This window comes from Pteropus medius, unplaced genomic scaffold (genome assembly GCF_902729225.1).
Source record: "Pteropus medius unplaced genomic scaffold, Ma_sr-lr_union100, whole genome shotgun sequence".
Taxonomy (NCBI): domain Eukaryota; kingdom Metazoa; phylum Chordata; class Mammalia; order Chiroptera; family Pteropodidae; genus Pteropus; species Pteropus medius.
The window spans coordinates 16073408-16094682 of NW_024350319.1; the positions used below are offsets into that span (position 1 = coordinate 16073408).

At 37.9% G+C, this 21275-nt stretch overlaps 1 protein-coding gene across 5 annotated transcripts in view; it reads right to left on the reverse strand.

Annotated features, from left to right (window-relative positions):
* Positions 1-16984: 16984 nt before the first annotated feature.
* MCOLN2 (mucolipin TRP cation channel 2) overlaps positions 16985-21275 on the reverse strand; it is a 47242-nt gene continuing 42951 nt past the window's right edge. For 4 of the 5 annotated variants that reach the window (XM_039838716.1, XM_039838715.1, XM_039838712.1 and 1 more), the window contains 3 exons: positions 21035-21241; positions 20410-20531; positions 16987-18063 (listed from right to left, as the gene is read on the reverse strand). In XM_039838716.1, the coding sequence (XP_039694650.1) occupies positions 18027-18063; positions 20410-20531; positions 21035-21241 (366 nt within the window). In that variant the 3' untranslated portion in view covers positions 16987-18026. Of the gene's footprint in view, positions 18064-20409; positions 20532-21034; positions 21242-21275 lie in introns of all 5 variants that reach the window. The other variant, XM_039838714.1, reaches the window with a different exon arrangement.

Genomic DNA, 21275 nt, shown 5'->3' on the forward strand with positions numbered 1-21275 from the left:
TGCACAAATATTTATTCTGGTAAACCTAATAAAGAAAAAGGAAATAGTTGTAAATAAATCTTGTTAGGATTTTTCGTATTCTATGCACTAAATTTTTTTTCTTGTTTTGCAAAAGAAAGCTGTAATATGATACCAACATTCTCATCTCTAGAATTGACTTTTTCAATTGGAATTGATGGATACTGGCCAGATTAATATTTAATGTTTTTATATTTTGAAAAACACAATAAAAACAATCTGAGCTGTTAACCTATAATCCATGTAAAATAAAAGATGGATTCATTTTAAATGAAAGATCAAGAGCTGAGTTTTTAGTCTTTTTTATAAATGTACTAAAGTTTGAAACCAAAAATATAATATAAAATAAAATAGAACTCTATAATTTTATAAAATAAGCATATTATAATAATTACATCACATAATTTTATACTTGGCTTTGCAAACATTAATACATATTTTACTTACAAGTAAAAAACATGTCATGATAAATTATTTGGTATAATAGAAGATTTTTTAGGAGGCCCAAATCTCGGTTTCCTTTTAATTACTGGGACAAGGCTTACTGTGTATGTTGTTGTGGTAGGAACAGATATTGTGGAGGCAAATAACAATGGGGAGAAGTATGATGAATAAAAAGAATAATGGCCCTTGTATGTAGAAATAAACATACAAGTAAAAAGTTATAAAAACAAAAAGGATAAAAATAAGACGTATTATAGAACTGTATCATAGATGATTGTATGAATTAAAGTACCTACGACTTCTAAGACTTGCTATCAAGTTCAAATACTTTAGTATACTCTACTATATTTACTAGTTGTACAACCTTGGCCAGTTTTACTCAGTCTCTACCACTATAACTGAAATAAAGGTACCTACCTACACATGCAGCAAAAATTAAAAAGAGATAGTATACTATATAATTTTTAAAATGAGTTTATTAAAAAAAAACTAGGATTATTTTGTAATCAGAAGAGTCACTTCATCAAACAGACCTTCAAAATATATGAAATAAAATTTAACAGACCTAAAGGGAGAAATAGACAAATCCACAGTCATAGTTGGAGATTTTAACATCTGTTTCTCATAATTTATAGGATAGGTAGACAAAAAATTAGGTTATAGATGATTTGAACAATACTACCAGCCAACTAGACTTAATTGGTATTTATGAACCATTATATCCATCAACTACAAAGCACATGTTTTTAAGTGTGTATGTAACAGTCACCAAGACAGACCATATTATAAATCATAAAACAAGTTTTAATAAATCTAAGAGAACTGAAATTATTCTCTGGCTAAGTGGTAATGAATTAGAAGTCAATAACAAAAAAAAAATCTAGAGAACCCCCAAATGTTTGGAAATTAAAGAGCATACATAAAAATTAACATAAAGGTCAAAAAAAATCATGAAAATTTAGAAAAATTTTAACTGAATGATAGTGAAAATACTACATATCAGATTTTACGGGCTGTAGCCAAAGTAGTACTTAGAGGAATGTTTATAACTTTAAATGCTTATATTAGAAAAAAATTAAGTTTAAAAAGCAATGATCTAAACATCTACTTTAAAAAAACTAGAAAAAGCAAAGCAAAGTAAATCTAAAGTAAGTAGGAAAAGGGAAGAATAATGATAAGAATGGAAAGTAATGACATAGAAAACAAACAGTAGGGAAAATAAAAGCTGATCTGCTGAAAAGATTAATAAAACTGATAAGCCCGTTGTAGATTGGTCAAGATAAGGAGAAAAAACCCACAAATCTATGAAAAACCTACTGGCAAAATATTGAGCTATTTACCCCTGATATCAGGAACAAAGCAAGTATGTTCATTTTCACTTTTATTTGACATTCTACAGGAAATTTTAGCTGTGCAAAAAAGCAATTAAACAAAATAAAAAGCCATCTAGACTGGAAAGAAAAGGAGAGCTATACAATGTTGATGGATTGTTAAAATTTTAATTCTCTTCGATTCAATCTCTATAATTCACGCTATCTCAAAAAATTCCTACCAGGCTTCTTTTTTTTTTTTTTTAATAGAAATTGATAAGCTGATTCTAAATTTACATGAGAAAACAAAGGACCTAAAATTGTCAAAATAATTTTTTAAAAGATCAAAATTGGAGAACTTATACTACTTGATTTTAAAACTATAAAATTATGGTAATCAAGATAGTGTTATGTTGATGCAGGGTTAGATAAGTAGGTCAATGACTCAGAATCCGGAAATAGGCCTCCACATACATAGTCAATTGATTTTCAACAAAGGAGCCAAGGTAATTCAATGCAGAAAGCATAGTCTTTCAACAAATTGCACCAGAACAACTAGATATCTATATGGAAGGGGAAAAAAGGGAATTAGGAAGTACAAAATTACAGTTATAAAGTAAGTCATGTGGAGTCCCAGGGAGGGGGCGGGGGCGGCGGCAGCTGTGGGGAGCTCTGACTGCCAGCTACTTCCCGGGGCTGGGCATCAGCCACCACTGCAGCAGCAGCACCACCGGGCGGTCTTTCACTACCGTTCCTACAGTGGTTGGCAAGATATCGTTCCCACCTCACTCTCCATGTGCCATGCCAGTGACATCTTAGCTGCTAGAGTGTGGAGCTGGCTTGTGGGAATCAAATATTGGTGATATGACCTGTTTACACAGGAGAAACTTGAACATTCTCAGCAATCTTCACAGAGTCTTCAGGAGTAGATTCCATCTCAAGAAACCACTTGTCTTTGCCATCCATAAGAAGCTACTTCTCACCTGTTAAAGTTTTATCATGAGATTGCGGCAATTCAGTCACACGTTCAGGCTCTACTTCCAATGCTAGTTCTTTGTACCACAACTGCAGTTACTTCCTCCCCTGAAGTCTTGAACCCCTCAAAGTCTCTTATGAGAGATGGAATCAACTTCTTCCAAATTCTTGTTGATGTTGCTATTTTGACCTCTTCATGAACCATGAATATTTTTAATAGTATCTAGAAAACTGGATCTTTTTCATAAGGTTTTCAGTTTACTTTGCCCAGATTCATCAGAGGAATCACTACTTATGGCAGAGATAGCCTTACAAAATGTGTTTCTTAAATAATAAGACTTGAAAGTCGGAATTAAAAAAAAAAAATAAGTCATGGGGATATAATATACAGCACAAGGAATAGAACCAATAACCTCATAATAACTATATACAGTGACAGACAGTTACTAGATTTATTGTGGTGATCATTTTGTAAGGTATGTAAATGTTAAATGGCTATATTGTAAACTTGAAACTAATATAATACTGTATATCAATTATAATTTAAAATAAGTTAATAAAAAAGTACTTTCACATCTAAAAGAATGAACCTCATGCTAAAAATCATTTTGAAATGAATCATAGACCTATGAATAAAAGCTAAAATTATAAAACTTCTAGAAAAAAATACAGGAGACATATTATATAGGCAAACTTTATTACATGGAAACAAAGTGCCCTAACAGAAAAAACTTAATAAATTGAATTTCAAAATTATAAACTTACACTCCTCAAAAGATATATTTTAAAAAAGAAAATGCAATCTATAGACTAGGAAAAAATATTTATTCCACATGTATTTGACAAAGAACTTGTATCTGGAATATACAAAGTTCTCCTACATATAAATAATAATTTTTTAAAAACCCTGATTTTAAAATGGCCAAAATACTTAAACAGATATTTTACAAAAGTATATAAATAAATGGTTAATAAGCACATGAAAAGATGATCGGAAGTCTTCAAGGAAATACAAATTAAATCTGCCATTAGATATCACTTCGTACACACTATAATGACTAAAATTAAAAAGATTAATAATATCAAATGTTGGAAAAAAACAGACCAACTAGGAGTTGGTTGCAAATAAGAGTAGAAAATAGTACAACAATTTTGAAAACCTATTTGGCTCTTTCCTACATTAAAGCGCATGCCTGCCCTATGACTTAGCAATTCCACTTGCAGTTATTTACTCAAGAGAAATGAGAACATATGTCCATAAAAAAGACTTATATAACAGTACTCAGAGCAGTTTTATATGTAATAGCTAAAAATGTCCATCAACAGATGAATGGATACATTTTTGTATATCTATACAAAGGAATGATATTCAGCAATAAAAAAGTAAAGAACTACCAATACAGCAACAACTGAGATGACTAGCAAAAGCATTAAGTCGAATGAAAGAAGCCAGTCATAGTACATGCTTCTATTCATATGAAGCTCTAAAACAAACAAAACTAAAGTATGGTGATAGAAATCTGAGTGTAAGAGATTTACTGAAAAGGTGTCCAAGAGAACTTCTGGGGGTGATAAAAATAAATACTGATTTTTCAAGTATCATTGATCTTTATACTAAAATTCTGTGTTAATTATGATTATCTCTACTCTGGGTATATTTTTTTATTTCTATAGTAAAATATTTAATAAAAAGAGAATGCTTTGAATAACTTGTTTGAATGGTTTTCTCTCCTTTTCAGATTTAACTGAAGCCCCAAAAGCCTAGAATAAAATAGATACCAGGATTCTAAGATGATCTGCTAGACCTCACTTGTACAAGATATGATAAGTGATGATGAAACTGTTTCTTCTAGCACTGACGATCTGTGCCCTCCAGACTACAAAAGGATGAGAATGGTTGAGGTCAAACAGGGGATTCTTTCGGAAAATTTTACTGAAATACTGAGATTTTTATCTGCCCTGGCCCCAGGTAAATATGAAAGGTGCTTTCCCATCATCTCAAGCAAATAAGAACACCATTCAATGAACCTGACAAATATGCCCTAGAAGCTCCCTGGACCAGCAGTATGGACACCATCCAGGCATTTGTTAAAAATTCAGAATCTTAGTCCCCAACCCAGACTCACAGAACTAGGATCTGCATTTTAACAATATTCTCAAGGTGTCAGGGATGTACAGTAAAGTTTGAGAGGCACTGTGCTAGAGTTGGGTGGGCGTAAAGACTAGAATGCCAAAATCACCCCGAGATGGCGGAGGGGAGAAGGGCCACACTGGGAACACTGATGACAGCACAGAATTTGCTAGTGTTTTCATGAATCAAACAAGATCCACATAGTGTGCCATTGGCCTTAGGCTGGTTTGAAGGGGAACTTTGCTGCAGAGGTGTCTTTGAGAGCAAAGTAATCTATTGTGGTTGCAACTGGGAGCACTGCGAGGGCCCCAAGGCCAAGAATGGAGAGGAAAGAGCTGGTTACAAGTGAGGATTTGTCCACTTACGGTAGCTGCACCTATAATTTCCTAAAGGTGTTTGGGGGGTAAGGAGTGAGATGATAATCTCTGAGAAACCCAGAAAAGTGTTCCAAGAGACTGCTATTGGATATTTGCTATTCAGACAGTTCCAAAGTCAAATGAAGGTGGTACCAGCCATATAAGAGTGTGCCCTTTCTTCTATTCCCCTAACCTCTTGGGCTAGACCCTGTGAAGTTAGAAACTAAGACAGTTGAGCAGAGTGGCACAAAAAGGGAAAGGAAAACCAACAACCTGACTCCCCTCTCCCACTTTGGGTTTCCCAGCTAGAAAAACTCAAGTCTTGGGGAAGAGAGAAATTTTAATTTTAAATGAAATTCAGAAATTTAATTATTATACCAGGTAGGACATGACACTGACTGAAACAAAACTGGGCCTGTGTCTAAAAGTAATCACAAGATGCCTAATTATCTAATAATAACTAGAATATTTATAGGACTTGGCTAAGATTATACCCAAAGGGAAGGATAAAGGCTAGATCATTTATCGGGTTTAAACAGGCAGTTGGGGGAAGATTAAATATATATTCTGTTCCCATCTCAATGAGTTCAGCTCATGCAAGAAATTGAAAATATAAGACACTTTAAAAGGGAAAGAGATCGGTATAAAAAGAACTTCTAGTGAATAAATAAATAAATAAATAAATAAATAAGAACTTCTAGAAATAAAATATTGTCATTGAAATAAAAAAAAACCTCAATGAATCCTTAAACAAAAATTTCAAAATAGCTGAAGAGAGAATTAATAAACTGAAAGATGTATCTAAAGAAATTCATTAGACTATAGCAGAAAGAAAAAAGGGGATTGAAAATATGAGAGATTAAAAGATATGGAAAAGAGAATGAGATGGTTCAACATGCTTCTAATCAGAGTTTCAGAAAGCAAGAGAATGGACAGAAGGAAATAATATTCTTTAAAAAAACAAATGACAGCTTTTCAAAATTGAAGGAAGACATGACTATTTTGGCTTGAGAACAACAATGGCCTCAATTAAAATTTTAAAACACACACACATTACACAATAAAGTATTAAAGATGAATAAATCTTAAAGGCAACCAGTGAGAACAGATAGATCACTTAGACTGCTAACACTTCACAACAATGGTAGAGACCAGTAGAGAATGGAATACCATTACCAAAGTGTTAAAGGAAAATAGTGGGCATCCTAGGATTTAATTTCCAGCTAAAGAATTATGGAAAACTGAGTGTGAATTAAAGATGTTTTTCAGACGAACACTGAGAGCCACTAAAGAAAGAAGGAAATTGAACCCAGAAAGAAGTGGTTTGCGAAGAGCATTTTTAACTAAAGTAAGTGGTAAAAACATGAGTAAATCTGAATAAACATTGCCTGTACCAGACAGTTGTAGAAATAACAATTGATGAGGAAAGAAGTTAGGTAAAAGGAACTAAAATACTAGACAAGAAAAATATGTAAGACAGAGTAAATGGAGAATGAGGGTGGCCTGAGGCAAGAGTTAAAAAGTTAAGAGTATATACTAAAAGAAAAGAAATAGAAGTAAATAAAGAAAAACTCCATTAATCCAACAGAAGAAAGGGAGAGGGAAAAAAAAAAAAGGAAAAAAGAGCATGATAGAGGGAAGACACAAATTAGGATTGTAGAAGTAAGTCCAAATATATATGTTATTGCAACAATATAAATGAAACAAATGATTTAATTCAAATACAGATACTGTACTGTTATTAAACCAGCTCCAGCTACATGCTATGTGAATGAGATATATTTAAGTCATAAAGATAAGAAATACAGACTAAGCAAATACTAACCAAAAGAAAGCTTGTGTAATCCTATTAATACCAAACAAAAGAGACCTTAAGGCAAAAAGTGTTATTTGGGATAGAGAGAACCACCACATATATGAAAGAAATAACTCTCCAAGAAGAGACTTTGCTAAAAAGCAGTTTTGTCTATAAAACTGTTTTCCCACAACTTAGACTGTAACCTCTAGATAAGTATTTCTACTGGAAAATAGTAGCACCTTCCTATCCCACTTCCCAAATGGATTAGGTTTAGAATTACAAAGTTTGGTTCTTTTCTCTCCCCTTTTTAATTAATCTTATGGCATTCTAAAAGGTTTAAAGCCACTTAAAATTTTTAGCAATGTTAAAGGAAAAGGAATCATGTTGAGTGCTTGTGTTATTTTATTTATTAAATCCTGACTGCAAAATGCAGCAAAAAGGAATTATAGATTTAAGTGAGTGTTCTTTGCAAGTTGGGAGCACTGACTCCAGTATATTAGTAATTATATTAAATATTTAATATAATAAAAGAAATGAAAGTTTCCAGGCAGAACAGTAGGTAATTTCAGAAACTGAGTTCCTCTTATGCCAGGTTTCTGATATGTCTCTTATAATGCGTGGACATTTCCATTAACTTACTTTATTTAGCTTTTTTTGCTTATGAAAGAATATAATTTTACTATATGTAAAATAGGGATTATGAAACTTGCATTACCTAGTGTAGGATTATTGTGAGAATAAAACTAAATAACACACATGAAAGCCCTTTGCAAACCTTTTAGTACTATGTAAATATAAGCTATTATTATGCATCCATGGTCCTATAATGGATTGTTAGAATTAAAAATTTTCTTGAACAGGCCTGTAATAAAATCTCAATGATCTGTTATTGTGCTTTATCTAAACTACTCACATCTTTATATTTATACAAATATAAGCAAATCATGGCCCTGTAAAACAGTTCTTGCCATTCCCCTTTCTCTTACTGGACACACACAACTAGAGCTATGTGTATACCCAAAGGGAAAGAAAACGCATTTCAGTGTTTAGTTTAAAGAAATGTATTTTCTTAGTAATGGGTTTTGTTGTGTGACAATGAAATTCAGCAGTGACCCTAGCTTGGATCCTGGACCAGAAGGGAAAGAATACTAAGAAGAAAATTATTGAGGCAATTGATGAAATTGGATTTTGGACTGCAGATTTGATAAAACCATTGTGTCAATGTTAAATTCCCTGATTTTATAAGAGATTATTCTTAATCTTAGGAAACACAAACTGAAGTATTAAGGCATAAGTATATTCAACCTTCTGTCAAATGATTCAGAAAAATAAATTATATAAATTAGAGAGACAGAGAATATGAAGGGCATTTCAGAAAGGTACACAAACCGAGATGCACATACAATTGCTGACTTTGTCAATGATCAAATACTGCACTGAGGCATGAAAAGTACATGAGTGATATTAAAACACATTATTAACACCCACTCTCCTGGCTTCTGGCCAGTGAGATGAAAGAGGTGTTGGGTAGAGGTTTTATGGGGGTAGCTATCTTTTTTCAATCACAACTATTTGGTGATTCATTATTGAACATGCCAGAAACTCCACCCCAGTAGATGCAATTATGTGTTTTAGTTTCATTTTTTTCTTTCTTTCTTTCTTTCTCTTTTTCTTTCTTTCTTTCTTTTTCTTTCTTTCTTTCTTTCTTTCTTTCTTTCTTTCTTTCTTTTCTTTCTTTCTTTCTTTCTTTCTTTCTTTCTTTCTTTCTTTCTTTCTTTCTTTCTTTCTTTCTTTCTTTCTTTCTTTCTTTCTCCCTCCATCCTCCTCCCTCCCTCCTCCCTCCCTCCCCTCCCTCCCTTCCTTCCTTCCTTCCTTCCTTCCCTTCCTTCCTTCCTTCCTTCCTTCCTTCCTTCCATTCTTTCAGGAGGTAGTTGGATAGATTCTAATTTAGGATTGTTGACTTTGATCAATTAATCACTACTACCATACTGGTTTACATAAAAGGGATAGAAAGGAGGGAACAATCAGTCTGCCAGCATACATTTGAAGCTACAGAAATTAAAAATAGATACTAGGGCAAGACAGACATCTGAATTGTTCCTCTCAAGTTTTGATTTTCACAATTCTTCCACACGTACACCCACCACACACACATACATACACAGGCTTATAACACGAAGTTTTATCTCTATTCACCAATAGGTCCATTTTATCCTTTTCAAAGCTTGGTTACATCCATTATCTCCTAGACATTATATCAGCCTTGTGAACTATCTAGCTGTAAAGATAGGCTGTCTGGGCCTGAGTCCCAGCTCCGGCGATTACTATTGTGTGACAGTGTACAAATTACTTAACCTTTCTGTCCTCTCAATTTTATTATCCCTGTATTACCGATAAGGATTCTGAGGTTTGGAACAGCTTAACAACTTGTCTAAATCACTTGGCAATTTAGCGTTGGAGCTGGGAACTTCTTTGGAGCTTTCAGCTCCCCCACAAAGATAGGATTCCCTTCCATTAGTGCTAGCATTGTGTGAGTTCAAGGAATGTTGCTTTACTAGGTGTTGTTTGAAAATAGAAGTCACATTTCTCATTAAGTAGGTTAAACGTTTTTTTTCCTGCCACTCAATTCTATTCAGTAAGCATTATTTAGAAGGCAGGCAGCAGAAAGGGAAGATGGAAGAAGGCTTTGAGTCACAAGCTTTGTATTTAATGCCAGGCTCTGCCACCTACACTGTGCTCAGTTTTCTCTTTGGTAAAATGGAAATCTTGATACGTAAGCTATAAGTTTGTAGGGATGAGTAGCAATAATACATGTATATAGTAGGCATTCAACCAAATATAGCCTTTAAAATCTATACTATTTTTTGAGTGCTTGCTATTTGCCGGGAAACTTACTATGTACACAAAATACAGAGACACAGAAAATTAAGCCTTGCCATTGGGAGTTTATCCTCTAAGAACTCGTAGTAGTTTTTTATATACTAAGGGCACTAAGGCAGTCATATATGCTGCAATTATTTTTTCCCAGTGCGCATGTAAAATTTTGTTTACATTCTTAATTCCTGAAATTTTTCATTTTTATTTTCATGTAGTAAATTTGACTTTTTCTTTTATGGTTTATTTGTACCTTTAAACTCAGAAAGCTCTTCTACTTCTTGGGGCAGATCAATACTCACCTATATGTTTTTCTAGTTCTTTCACAGATTTCATTTCCCACATTAAAATTTTTAATCTATCTGGAATTTATTTAGCTACATTGTCATAAGGTGCTGAATAGTTATCTTGTTAAGACACGCTTCTGATCATAATGGTTGATACTAGCTCATTTGGCTTGTATCTGCCCATTTCCGTCTCAGTAACTTACTGTCTAAGCTGCCTGCTGAACATGAACTGCCATTCTTTAAAAACACCAATGAGAAAGGACTATGTATCTATGGGTTTTATCCTAGTTGCTTCATTTTTAATGCAGAGCAATAATGTCAATTCTTTTGTTGCAAACATATAAATGTGGAAATTTTGACACAATGTTTTGTATAAGAACTAAAGTTCAGGGCTTCCCTAAGCCCAGAGAAGAATGTGAGAGAAGTGAAGTCATCTCCACACTCTTTTAGCCAAAGCCATGCCCACACCTAAACCTCCCTATCTGCCTTATGCTTATCTTTTCCAGATGGACTATGGAAACATTTATACAAGGAAGACAAAAATCTAGTAAGAGAATAATCACTGATCCCCACCCCCTTTCCTCAATCTATTTTTTTAATTCCTTAAAAGTGTTTCCAGGATCTTGACCTTCTCCCGAAAAGGTATGGGAAGCAGTCTCCATGTTAGTCTGGCTGGAAGCTCGTCTGTATTTTCCCCAGAGATAAAACTCCAGGAGATAGAAGATAAGAGATAAGGCTGGGCAGCCTCACTGTCCAGAAATGACTGTGGACATGATGATTTTCCCACATGGTGTCTTGCTGATCGTTTAAGGTCACAGTGCTGGTGTGGGTCACCCTAAGGCAGGGGTCCCCAACCCCTGGGCCACGGACTGGTATCAGGCCATGGCCTGTTAGGGACCAGGCTGCATAGCTGGAGGTGAGTGGCGGGTGAGCAAGCAAAGCTTCATCCCTATTTTTAGCCGCTCCCCGATGCTAGCATCACCACCTTGGCTCCACCTCAGATCATCGGGCATTAGATTCTCATAGGAGCACCAGTCCCTGGTGCCAAAAAGGTTGGGGACAGCTGCCTTAAGGCCATGGCTTGACCCTTCAAGTGAGCTGAGAGGATGAACCTCCAGCGGCCTGTGCCAGGTTGCCCACAGCCTGCAGATCTTCAAGAGTTCTGTCTCACCACTGATGCCCAGCCTGGCCCTCCTGACTTGCTTTGAGAAGTGAGGAAACCTTGATCAGACTTTCCACCTTCCTGTCCCTTCATATGTTCCACACATTAAGGAAGCCTTTAGAGTTTACCACTTCTAATCCTAACGGATATATTCCCTGGCAGCAGGTAGAGCTTGAAAGGAGGCTTGGTCTCTGGGGTTGGTCTCTGACACAAGCTGCTGACTTTCTCTGCAGGGATCTGGAAGGAAATAGGCAGATCAGCTCCCATGCACTCAGGTACTTGTACAACTTCATGTTTTCTTTATTTGTGGGCCAGGAGCTATACCACCCTCTCCACCCTGTCCCCCCATTTCAGTCTACCTTGACCCAGGAATGTTTCTCTAATATGACCATATTCACTACCATCCTCCATATCAAGGCCATTGGGGGGCAGAGGGAGGCACAACACAATCCTTCCTCGGAGTGTCTCAATCAGTTCACCTCCCTGCCTCCTAATCCCTAACCGCCCCACACGCCCCCACACACTGCCCCAGTGTTAAGGAGACATAAAGACACAGAACCTCCATGTAGTTACTTGTAACATCCTCCTTTCCCATGCGGCCACACTCGGTTCTGAACCTTTGTGATCCCACACCCAAATGTTGATGGTGGTCATGGGTAGGGGGCAGGGAGGATGAAATCTGCATGAAGTCTCTGTGCGATCTGTAAGCTTCAGACGACAGATGTCAGGCTGACATTTTTAGCGGTTACACTCACAAGTCTTGCCACCGTTATAGACATAAATTGTGGCCTGCCAAGGTCAGAGTACTTCAGAATGTGTGTATGTGGAGGGTAGGTGAGGAGGGATAATACAGAAGCACAAAGTCTTGGATAAGCTTCTTTTAAATATGTAGGAAGAAGAAACACTCATGTGATAAAAAAATACACATTCAACCTATTCATCCTAATAAATATATTTCTCGATAACAAAATTTCATAAAAGAGACCCTCTCTTCTAAGTGCATAGTCCAAAAGCATTAACTTACAAGAAAATGACAAGGTGTTTAGCAGAAAAGTCTTTTGAGAAAGAAAAATTATATGTACAGACAAATAAAACATGTATGTGAGAGTTGCTATCTTCTTAGAGACAGTTTTCAGGTAAATTTCTCATTGTGCTTGTTATTATGTTTAATTACAGAGTTATAGGATCTTTTTTTTTTTTTTTTCTGAATGATTGAAGCAGCTTTGTAACTGATTTCTCTGTTTATCTCACTCCACTCCAATCCATCCTTCGCAGTTCTGCCTTTTCTGGTGGTGTAGCTTCCAGGTCTAAAGCTCTCCCACAGTATTCACAGGCCTTGCGGTCTTCTCTTGTCACTTTTCTAGGCTTCTATCATTTCCCTAAATATATAACCTATATTCTGATCATCCCAAAACATGGTTGTCTTAACTGACTGGGTTTTCTCTTAGATGTCCAAGACTTTGCCATACCATTCCCTTTTATCCAGAAAGCCCTATGCACATTCCTTGGCCATCTGGTCAGATACAATGTATTATTCAAGCCTCACTTCCAACACTCCTCAAGAGGCCTTAATATGTACTTCAGGCAGGCAGGAACATCCTACTTTTTCCCCAAAAGCAACCAAGAGCCAAGACCCAATTCACTGTCATAGATAACCCATGCCATATGGCATGAATGCATGGCGCTAGATCTGAGAGTCATTATTAATTCTCTCGCCTTCTGTAGACCTAGCGTGGCAGGCTCACAAGTGAGGGTGTAAATTCACTTTGTCAGAGCAAACATTCCTCTTGGGGAACATCCGCTCAACCTCAAGGAGAGAGTAATGACCACAGCCCACAGGCAACGGGGGATGAGTAATTTACTGCTGCTAGGCAATTAGTGTTGCAGAAAAAAAAATTGCTTTCATTTAAAATTCTCTTTAAACCATATGTATCATGGCTTATGGGATAATTTATGTATCATTAGAAACTGAGAAACATACATCAGGGTAATAAATTGTCTCTCCCATTCACCACAACCAACAGCTCCCAAGGGTCTTTAAGAAGTCAGAGTTTTGCTGTCCTTGTTATATGAGGGGGGTGGTGAACAAATGTTCGTATGTAACTCACTTAGCTTCTCATTCGCTCCTTGGTTCTTGGGTAAAGACAGATGGCAACAGAAACATTTGCTATTATTTTTACCCACTGGTTTGCAGCAGCATTTGCTACAAATGAACCCGTGTTAGAACAGCCATGGATTGTATTGTTTTCCCCAACAACTTGAGTGGTCTACTTTGAGATTTGGTTTATCTTAAAGTCTTCCCGGCATCATGTTATTTTCTCCAACGCACGGCATGTTTAACGTTTCTACAGGTCCCCATTCAAAGATACGCCCTACACACTAAAAACAAATGGCTGCACAGAGCTTGGAGAGAGTGCTGGAGTTTCCAGGCGGTGATGCAGGTCCCGAAGGACTCTGCCGAGCAAGGTCGGGGGTCACGTGGCACCCGGGCAAGCCTGCTTGAGCTTAGCAGACGAACTACCCTTAACTGACTCTCTGTCGAGGGAAAAACATTAAATAGCCAGAAAACAAGGCTGTTCATCAATGGGGGGAGGGGCACGAGAGCAAAAGTGAGCGGCCCGACCTTTAACCCGCTTGTGTGTGACACATGGAGGCAACGTGTACCTATATCACCAGCCACAGTTTAATCCCCATCTTTCACCTGAGACTAATATAAAATAATATTGAATATCAATTGTAATTAAAAAGGGGATGGGGAATCTCCATCTTTGTGAGATAAGCAGCTTCATAGCATTTATTTGTGAGAAAAGAGACTGTTAAAAAAGCAATTCCTACTCAGGTTCACTCTTCCCATTTATTACTTTTAAATTGTTTTCAAGAAAAAGTACAATACTGACTTCCTAGCCTTTTTGTAAAAGGCCATGCTTTAATCACTGAGTTATACAGTCTTTTCAGTATTTGCTTCGTAACTTGTAAAACCCCTTATACAAAAACTATTAAACATCACAAGACTGTGATGGCAGAGCATTAAATCAAGTGTGAGTCCTTTGGGAATGCACAAGTCACAAAGCCACAAAGCAGGCCCAATGTATTATCAATACCGAGAGCCTAAAATATCTCAAGTGGAAAAAAAAAAGCAGAGGCCTTCAGCATGTGTCAGATGGGTGGTTTCCTATCCCCATACCTGTTGTTCACTGTCCCTCCCATAAAGCCTGAGATCTCAATGCTATGCTAAAGTTCCCTGTGTGAGGTCCTCAGTCACCCTGTCACACAAGAGCTACTTCATGCATGTTTTACAAGTAGTGTGAAATTCTAGATGTTTCGTAGAAAAAGACTCAGCATCACTGGGATACTGTGGTTGAGATGTTCCACCTTCGAGTCAGGAGTAGCAAAGTTAAATTTGCTCAAATTATATGAAAAATAAAGGCAAAATCAATTAGTAGTAAAATGGAGTCTAGTCATCTAATGCTACTGGACTAAGTGGTGGCCACAGTGAATTGTTCAGACATCTGGAATCATATCTTTGAGTATCACAGCTCTTTATATTGGTGGAAGCAATCTGTGGTCAAGACAATAGTATCAGCTCATTGGACATAATTGCACAATGGGTCTAAGGACCCCTGAACTTCAATGACAGTGCTAGGCTACCTTTATAGGGAGGCCCTCAGGTACTAGAAGATGACTGGCTATTTGGCCCTAGTTCAAAAGAGTGAGCTGCTGTGCTTTACCTAAACCTGAGATTCTGAGCCTAGGCCACCCCTGGGTCGGGCATCCCTCCTACTGTTGCTAAGATACTGGCCCTCAGTGGGGTTGGAGAGTGGTGTCTGGAATCTCATGAAGAGCTTTGCCTGAATATTCTCTCTCATCCTCTTGTATTTGCTACCTCGGATTAGGAATGGGCAGACGTGTACTTCACACATTCTGACAAATTTGGTTAAGGCAGTGGGCTCCCAGTAGAGGATGGAGGGTCTTGCCCAGGGTGAAAGACTGAGGTTCGTGACAGCTTGTGCACCCTGGGGACCTTAACCGTCCCATCAGGACTGATGGCTTTGGCCCTAATGGCTGTTCTTGTCTATGCCACTCCTCCACAACGAATATGAGCTTCTGCCAGCTAAGTTGATTATTGCTTCCGGGACAGGGCTGGATGTAGGACATTTGCGCACTTAAAGTCCTAACTGGAACAAAGTCCACCAAAAGTGTGTGGTGAGCTCACTACAAAATAGAGATGTTCCTGCCTGGCCCAGGTGAACAGACCTGTATATTTGTAGACCGTGTGAGTAAAGCTTTTTGAAGATCTAATATCGAGTGTTGCGATTCATGCACTGTTCTATGAATTTTATGTTTTTACATTTAATCCTCACGATCCTCATTTCACAGATGAGGAAATCAAGGCCCAGAGTGACCTGTACAAGGAGATTCAGATAACAGAAGGAAGACAGGAGTTGCAAATTAAATGTCTTAACAGCTTCGCTATTCCTTCCCTGATCCCGTGGAGCCTACGTACTAAGAAGGCAGAAAGTCAGAAGGAAAGAACAGCTCAGGTTTCAATTTAATGCCAGGCTTTGCATCATCTATCTGACTTAAATGCCTGTCGCACAGCTTGTTGAGGTTTATCATCACCACTTCGAAGGAGAAAGTAACTTTCCCAGGTGCTGCAAAGCTACAGGGTAAAGTGAGATTTTTAACTCGAGTCCTTCTAGATGGATCACATGCCCAGGTTCTTTTCTACCACCCCAAGTCAATGATCTTAAGGATATTACATCTGGCTTTAAAGGTGTCACTGCCAGACAAGGAGGTACACTTACAAGCACTGGAGATCCCAGAATGAAACCAGTAGGCAGAAGGAACGTGTCTCAACTTTCACGGTGAACTCTCCAAATAGAGGTTTAGGGTAGGAGAGAAAACGATTTGTCCCAGATGTGTCTATGAGCAGAGTTGTAAGAACAACATTGTTCAATAAAATCTGAATAGATAATACAGTTGGTCAAGTGATGATTGTTTAAAATCATTAAAAAGAGAGGAAACGATGTTCCCACAGATAGAGGGTAACCTCAAAAAAAGATTTTTCTTGCTGAAAATGTTCCGTCCAGCTGGAGGGAAAAGAAATGAAAGGAAACATGAAAGCCAATAAAAGAAAAACATGAGCGCGGAAGACCATCATTAATCTTCTATTCAAATGGCAGTCGCAGCTGCAGATTTCCCTAAAGGCTTTAATAGCGATTCTGGTCAGAGACAAATCAAGTATTAGGGATATGCTCAGAAGTGAATAAGTGACCTAATTGCATACCTGATTCTGGAGTCATGCAACTGACCCCAGAATCACCAGTTAAATGGTCATTAGCTTAAAAGTCAAATATAACTCTTGACATTTTTTGGTAAGAAAATAAGTTCGTTAAAAAGATAATTTTAGCAAAGTATTCTGTGTGTAGATAGGAATCATTCACTTATAAACTTTAATAGTATTAACTGAATGATTTTCCCAGACTAGGCTTAGTGTAGGGATGTGAAGAAAGTATAGTGACAAGGAGAAAGGAAGGGGCATGAGATGGAAAATCTGGTAGGAGCTGCAGGGGGGCGGGGGGTGGGCAGGGGAAAAAGGGAGCGAGCCCTGGGACGAGGGTCCTGCTTAATTCAAATTCTCCTCTTCACCAATAAATTCAAAATAGTTGACCCCTTAGATAGCTCAAGTATGAAATAAATTTATGCATGAAGTAATCTTTATCTTCGAAGTCATTATCATAAATATTTATTGAATAACTTCTATATACTAGCCCCATATCTCCTTCACTGCTTTTAAGAAAGTGAGAAATCCCTTTGGGAGACTAGAGAGTTGATAGAAATGTGACACAAATTTTTCACTAGGTAGATGTTAAGATACTACATTTTAAAAATAGTATTCGTTTCACATGTTATGATAAAAATAAATTTATTTAGGTAAAAAATATCATCTTTTCTTGCTTGACAAGGATAAATCACCATCATAGTGGAGGCTGTTTGTTAAAATGGGTCACCTCTGCTACGTGCGTACAATCACCAATTAGCACAAGTAACAAAACAAGGTGTTTTCTATTTATCCCACTGACTATGTCAAGGGTCATCTCGCCTCATAGCATGCTGAAGAAAAACCACAGGAAAGTAGGCCAAGAAATATCCACTGCAAGAGGTCTTCTTGTTGATTTAAATGTCATCTTTAAATGGCTTAAGAGTTCTCCAGCTTGAGTCTCGAATTGGTATTGCAACCAACTTCATCTCTGTGCAGACCATAAATTAACAAATGCCTTCTAATCCAAGAATCATTTTTTAAACAAACCCTTATTTGATGATAAACGCACATCTTTAAATGTGTGGCTTTGAACACCATTGTTTTGCACACTCTGAAATGTGATTGTTTTCCATCCTGACATTGTCAGACCATAAATTAAAAGGCTAATAGAGAATTTCGTTATCACTGCTCTATTGCACTAATGCCCAGTAGTTGACTGTGGTCTATGTGTCATCAAGTTTATAAAAAGGAACTTTGGAACTTCAGTCAGCCAGCTGACAGTCAGTGCTCTTTCCCACTCCACATTAAACATCAGTATTTTGGACATGCTGGTCCAAGTCATTTGGGGTTCCTCTACAATGTTGCTGGATAAGGAGTCCTGATCCTTGATTATCTTTAGCAGAGGACTTTAGTTAGTAAGTATCAAGTGGTCATCACTTCCTCTCCTGCAACAGAAAGGGGGAGGGGAAAAGAGAAAAGAACGACTCAAAAATCTTTGAGCAGGAACAGGAATACTCTATATTCTAAGCATATGTGGGTTATCAACATGCTAAGCGCAACATGTAAAAAGAAGAAAAATTAAGAATAGCATTTTACATTATTTTTGGTTTGGGTACATGCTTTTGGCAACTTTGAGGAGCTGTCCACCTCTTGAGACCCTCCATCTGCCTTCACTGACAAAGCCTTCTCAGTGACTAGAAGAGCAGATTTTTCCTCCTTAGCTGCAGTACAGAAGGGGAAAGATAAACTCTGCATCTGTTCAATCAAACATATCTCTCTGAAGCGCCACACCGCACTAGAACTGGAAGAGGTGTCAGAGGTCCTCTGTTCCACCCTGATGACAGTAGAGGAGCCAAGAGGTTTAGCAGAGGACCTGGGACGCATTTCAGTAACTAGCAGGGTCCGGAATGAAAACCCATGTGTTCTGATGGCCCGATTAGAGGCTTGGTCAACAGTTCACGGTGCTGGTGTTTGTTGAACTGCTTGGTTGAAAAACAGTGAACCCGTCTGCACTCTGCAGGTGGCAGAGCTATGGAAATTGGGGCTGTCTGTCATGGGCACTGGAGAGGGGCCGCAGACACCAGTATTTGCAATGCCCTTACTACTTCCCCAGGTTCCATCAGTGAGATCTTTCCCAATAATTATTCTCCATTCATAGTCTTCCTCAATTTTATTCTATTCTTTGGCCCCTAGCCTTTAAACACATCCGGGTGTACTTAATTTTTCATGGCCTCAAAGCCATCAATCACTTCTCAAGGCTCCAGTGCAATCTATTTCCTTCATCAGACCCAAAGATCTTCGCTTAATCTCTGCAGGGGCCATCAAACCATCCTCTGGATCTAGGCTTCGATCTGATTATTCAGCTAAAACTATTCCAACTGACTTTACTCAGGACCACCTTTGGTAACAGCCATGTCTGTTTTTATTATTGATATTTTCTTTTTTCAAAACTTTCAACATCCTACTTTTTCTGTTGATTGCCTTTGGTGGACTCTGCTCTTCCGTTTAATTATTTCGTTAAAGGTGCGTATGACCCTTCTTTGTACCAGGCATCTTGGGCAAACTGTCTGCTGATATTGCTCCCTATCACTCAGACCCAATCTTATCAATTAATCTTCGAATCTACCCCTTAAATCTTTTACTTATTTCATATGCCTGCACAAGAAAACATTCAACAAGCTCCCTAGGGCTTTTTGCAGTACTAATCAAAACTCAAACAAGAAAAACCTACCAGTTACTTTCCAGAATTCACAACTATATTCTAAGATGGCTTTTTTCTTCACAGTTAACTACATATTAGAAAAGCAAGTTTGAGAGACTTTCCTAATACAAGGTGCCTCTTTAGGAAGCAGCTGCCTATTAAGAAAATTAATTTCCTTTTATCTCAGCTTCCATGGCAACAATTTAATGCCTTGAGAGGATAAAATGTGATTTTAAAAACTTAACTCTTCTCAGAAGACCTCATTTCATATTTACCAGACATTCTTTGGAAATGCTTCATTCATATCATTTTAAATCCCAAGGTGCGGTATGAATTGATTAACAGGAAATACATCCTGTGGTTTTAAGCAGCAATTATGTCCCCGCATCTTCCTTCAGAAATCTGGTTTAGAGATTCCTTCGCAAAAACACGTGGGTAGGGAATACTGTGAGTTAACAACATCCACCCCCGACTAGAGATGAAGACGGACATGGGTACAATTAAGAAAACCATCCTCCTCTGATCTCCATTCTAGTCCCCAAATCACCATGCGAAACCTTTGCCACTGAGGTCTGGACTGTTTTCTCAGGTGTCCTGATGGACAGCAAGCAAAGCACGGTTTACCGATGAAGAGCTACCAACGTGCGTTTCCAACCAAAAGACACGTATGGCCTCCTCTCTAGCAGGTTTCCTGCTCTGCTAAATAAGTGGTTATTGGTACCATACACTGTGAAAAAGAAAGACACCTTTGCCATTCCGAGAGCTCTACCTGTAAAAATAAGAGCGTTGACTTCTTCCTTTGGCCACTTAAATAGTTCACCTCTCTTGACTTTAGGGACATACTTCATGCCTTCTCATAACGGTCTCATAATATGCCCAGGAGAGTTCAACCATGCCATGACGCTTTCTACCGTTTTATAAGAATTCGTTTCTCAAGGCAATTCCAGTGGGAGGACAGCAATGAAAGATGAATTCTCTCCCACGATAAGCTGATTTCTGTGTATAGTGTTCGCCTTGGAAGGGCTGTTTGTTAAGACAGCAGGGTGGCTCGTCTCAGGAGCACAGGGGCCTGATTACACACCATACTGACCTCCTCAGGCAGCAGACGCAGGACAGGAAGTCTGAGGACGCTCTCTGATTCTCTTCTCTGCTGCTACATTCCTTCAGGAATTCTTGAAGATCCGTTTCAGGAAACCCATTCTGCTGATATTTCTTTAAAAAATACACAGTGTTGTTACCTTACTTACAGAGCATGAGAAATTGCTCCCTTTGTCAACAATCCAAATCCACCTTTGCTAAAATAATACTCCTACATTGCTAGCTCCGATCCAAGAACCAATATTAACAATGACGAATCAGTCCATTGGTCCCAGAAGACCAAGCCAGGGCTACTATGGAACAGAGAACAATCCGAGGGGAAACGCCAAAGAGAAAGCCAGGGTGAGGCAGGGGGGAGGGGCATGCTAACAAAAGCAGTGAAGGAACTAGCCGAAAGTCTGAAGTCTCAATGCTTATGTGAGACCAGACAGGACCTCTCCTTCCCCTCTTTGCCAACGTGAAGTCTGTCTGGTAAGTTATCTCCTCTATTTTGATGGAAGACGGTCACTTCGTGGGCCAGAGAAAACTATCTAGTATTTTCCCATGTTCCAATCTATACGGAGTTTGCAGGGGGTTTTTTGGGGGAAGGGGGGCAGGAAATATTGATAATTACTTACCTTAATGGTGTCATAAGAATCTGTAATAAGTGCAATGAAAAGGCTGAGAATCATATATGTAAAAAGACCGATGAAGGAATATAAATATAGGCAACTGAACAGCCACACCAAGACGCTCTTCTGCTGGATTTGAGCAAAGGTTGCAAACATATCATCACCGTTGACCAGAGAAAACAAACACTCGGAAACTGTATTCAGAGCTACAAACTGAAAAGGGGAAAGCAAAATTAGTTTTTGAGAC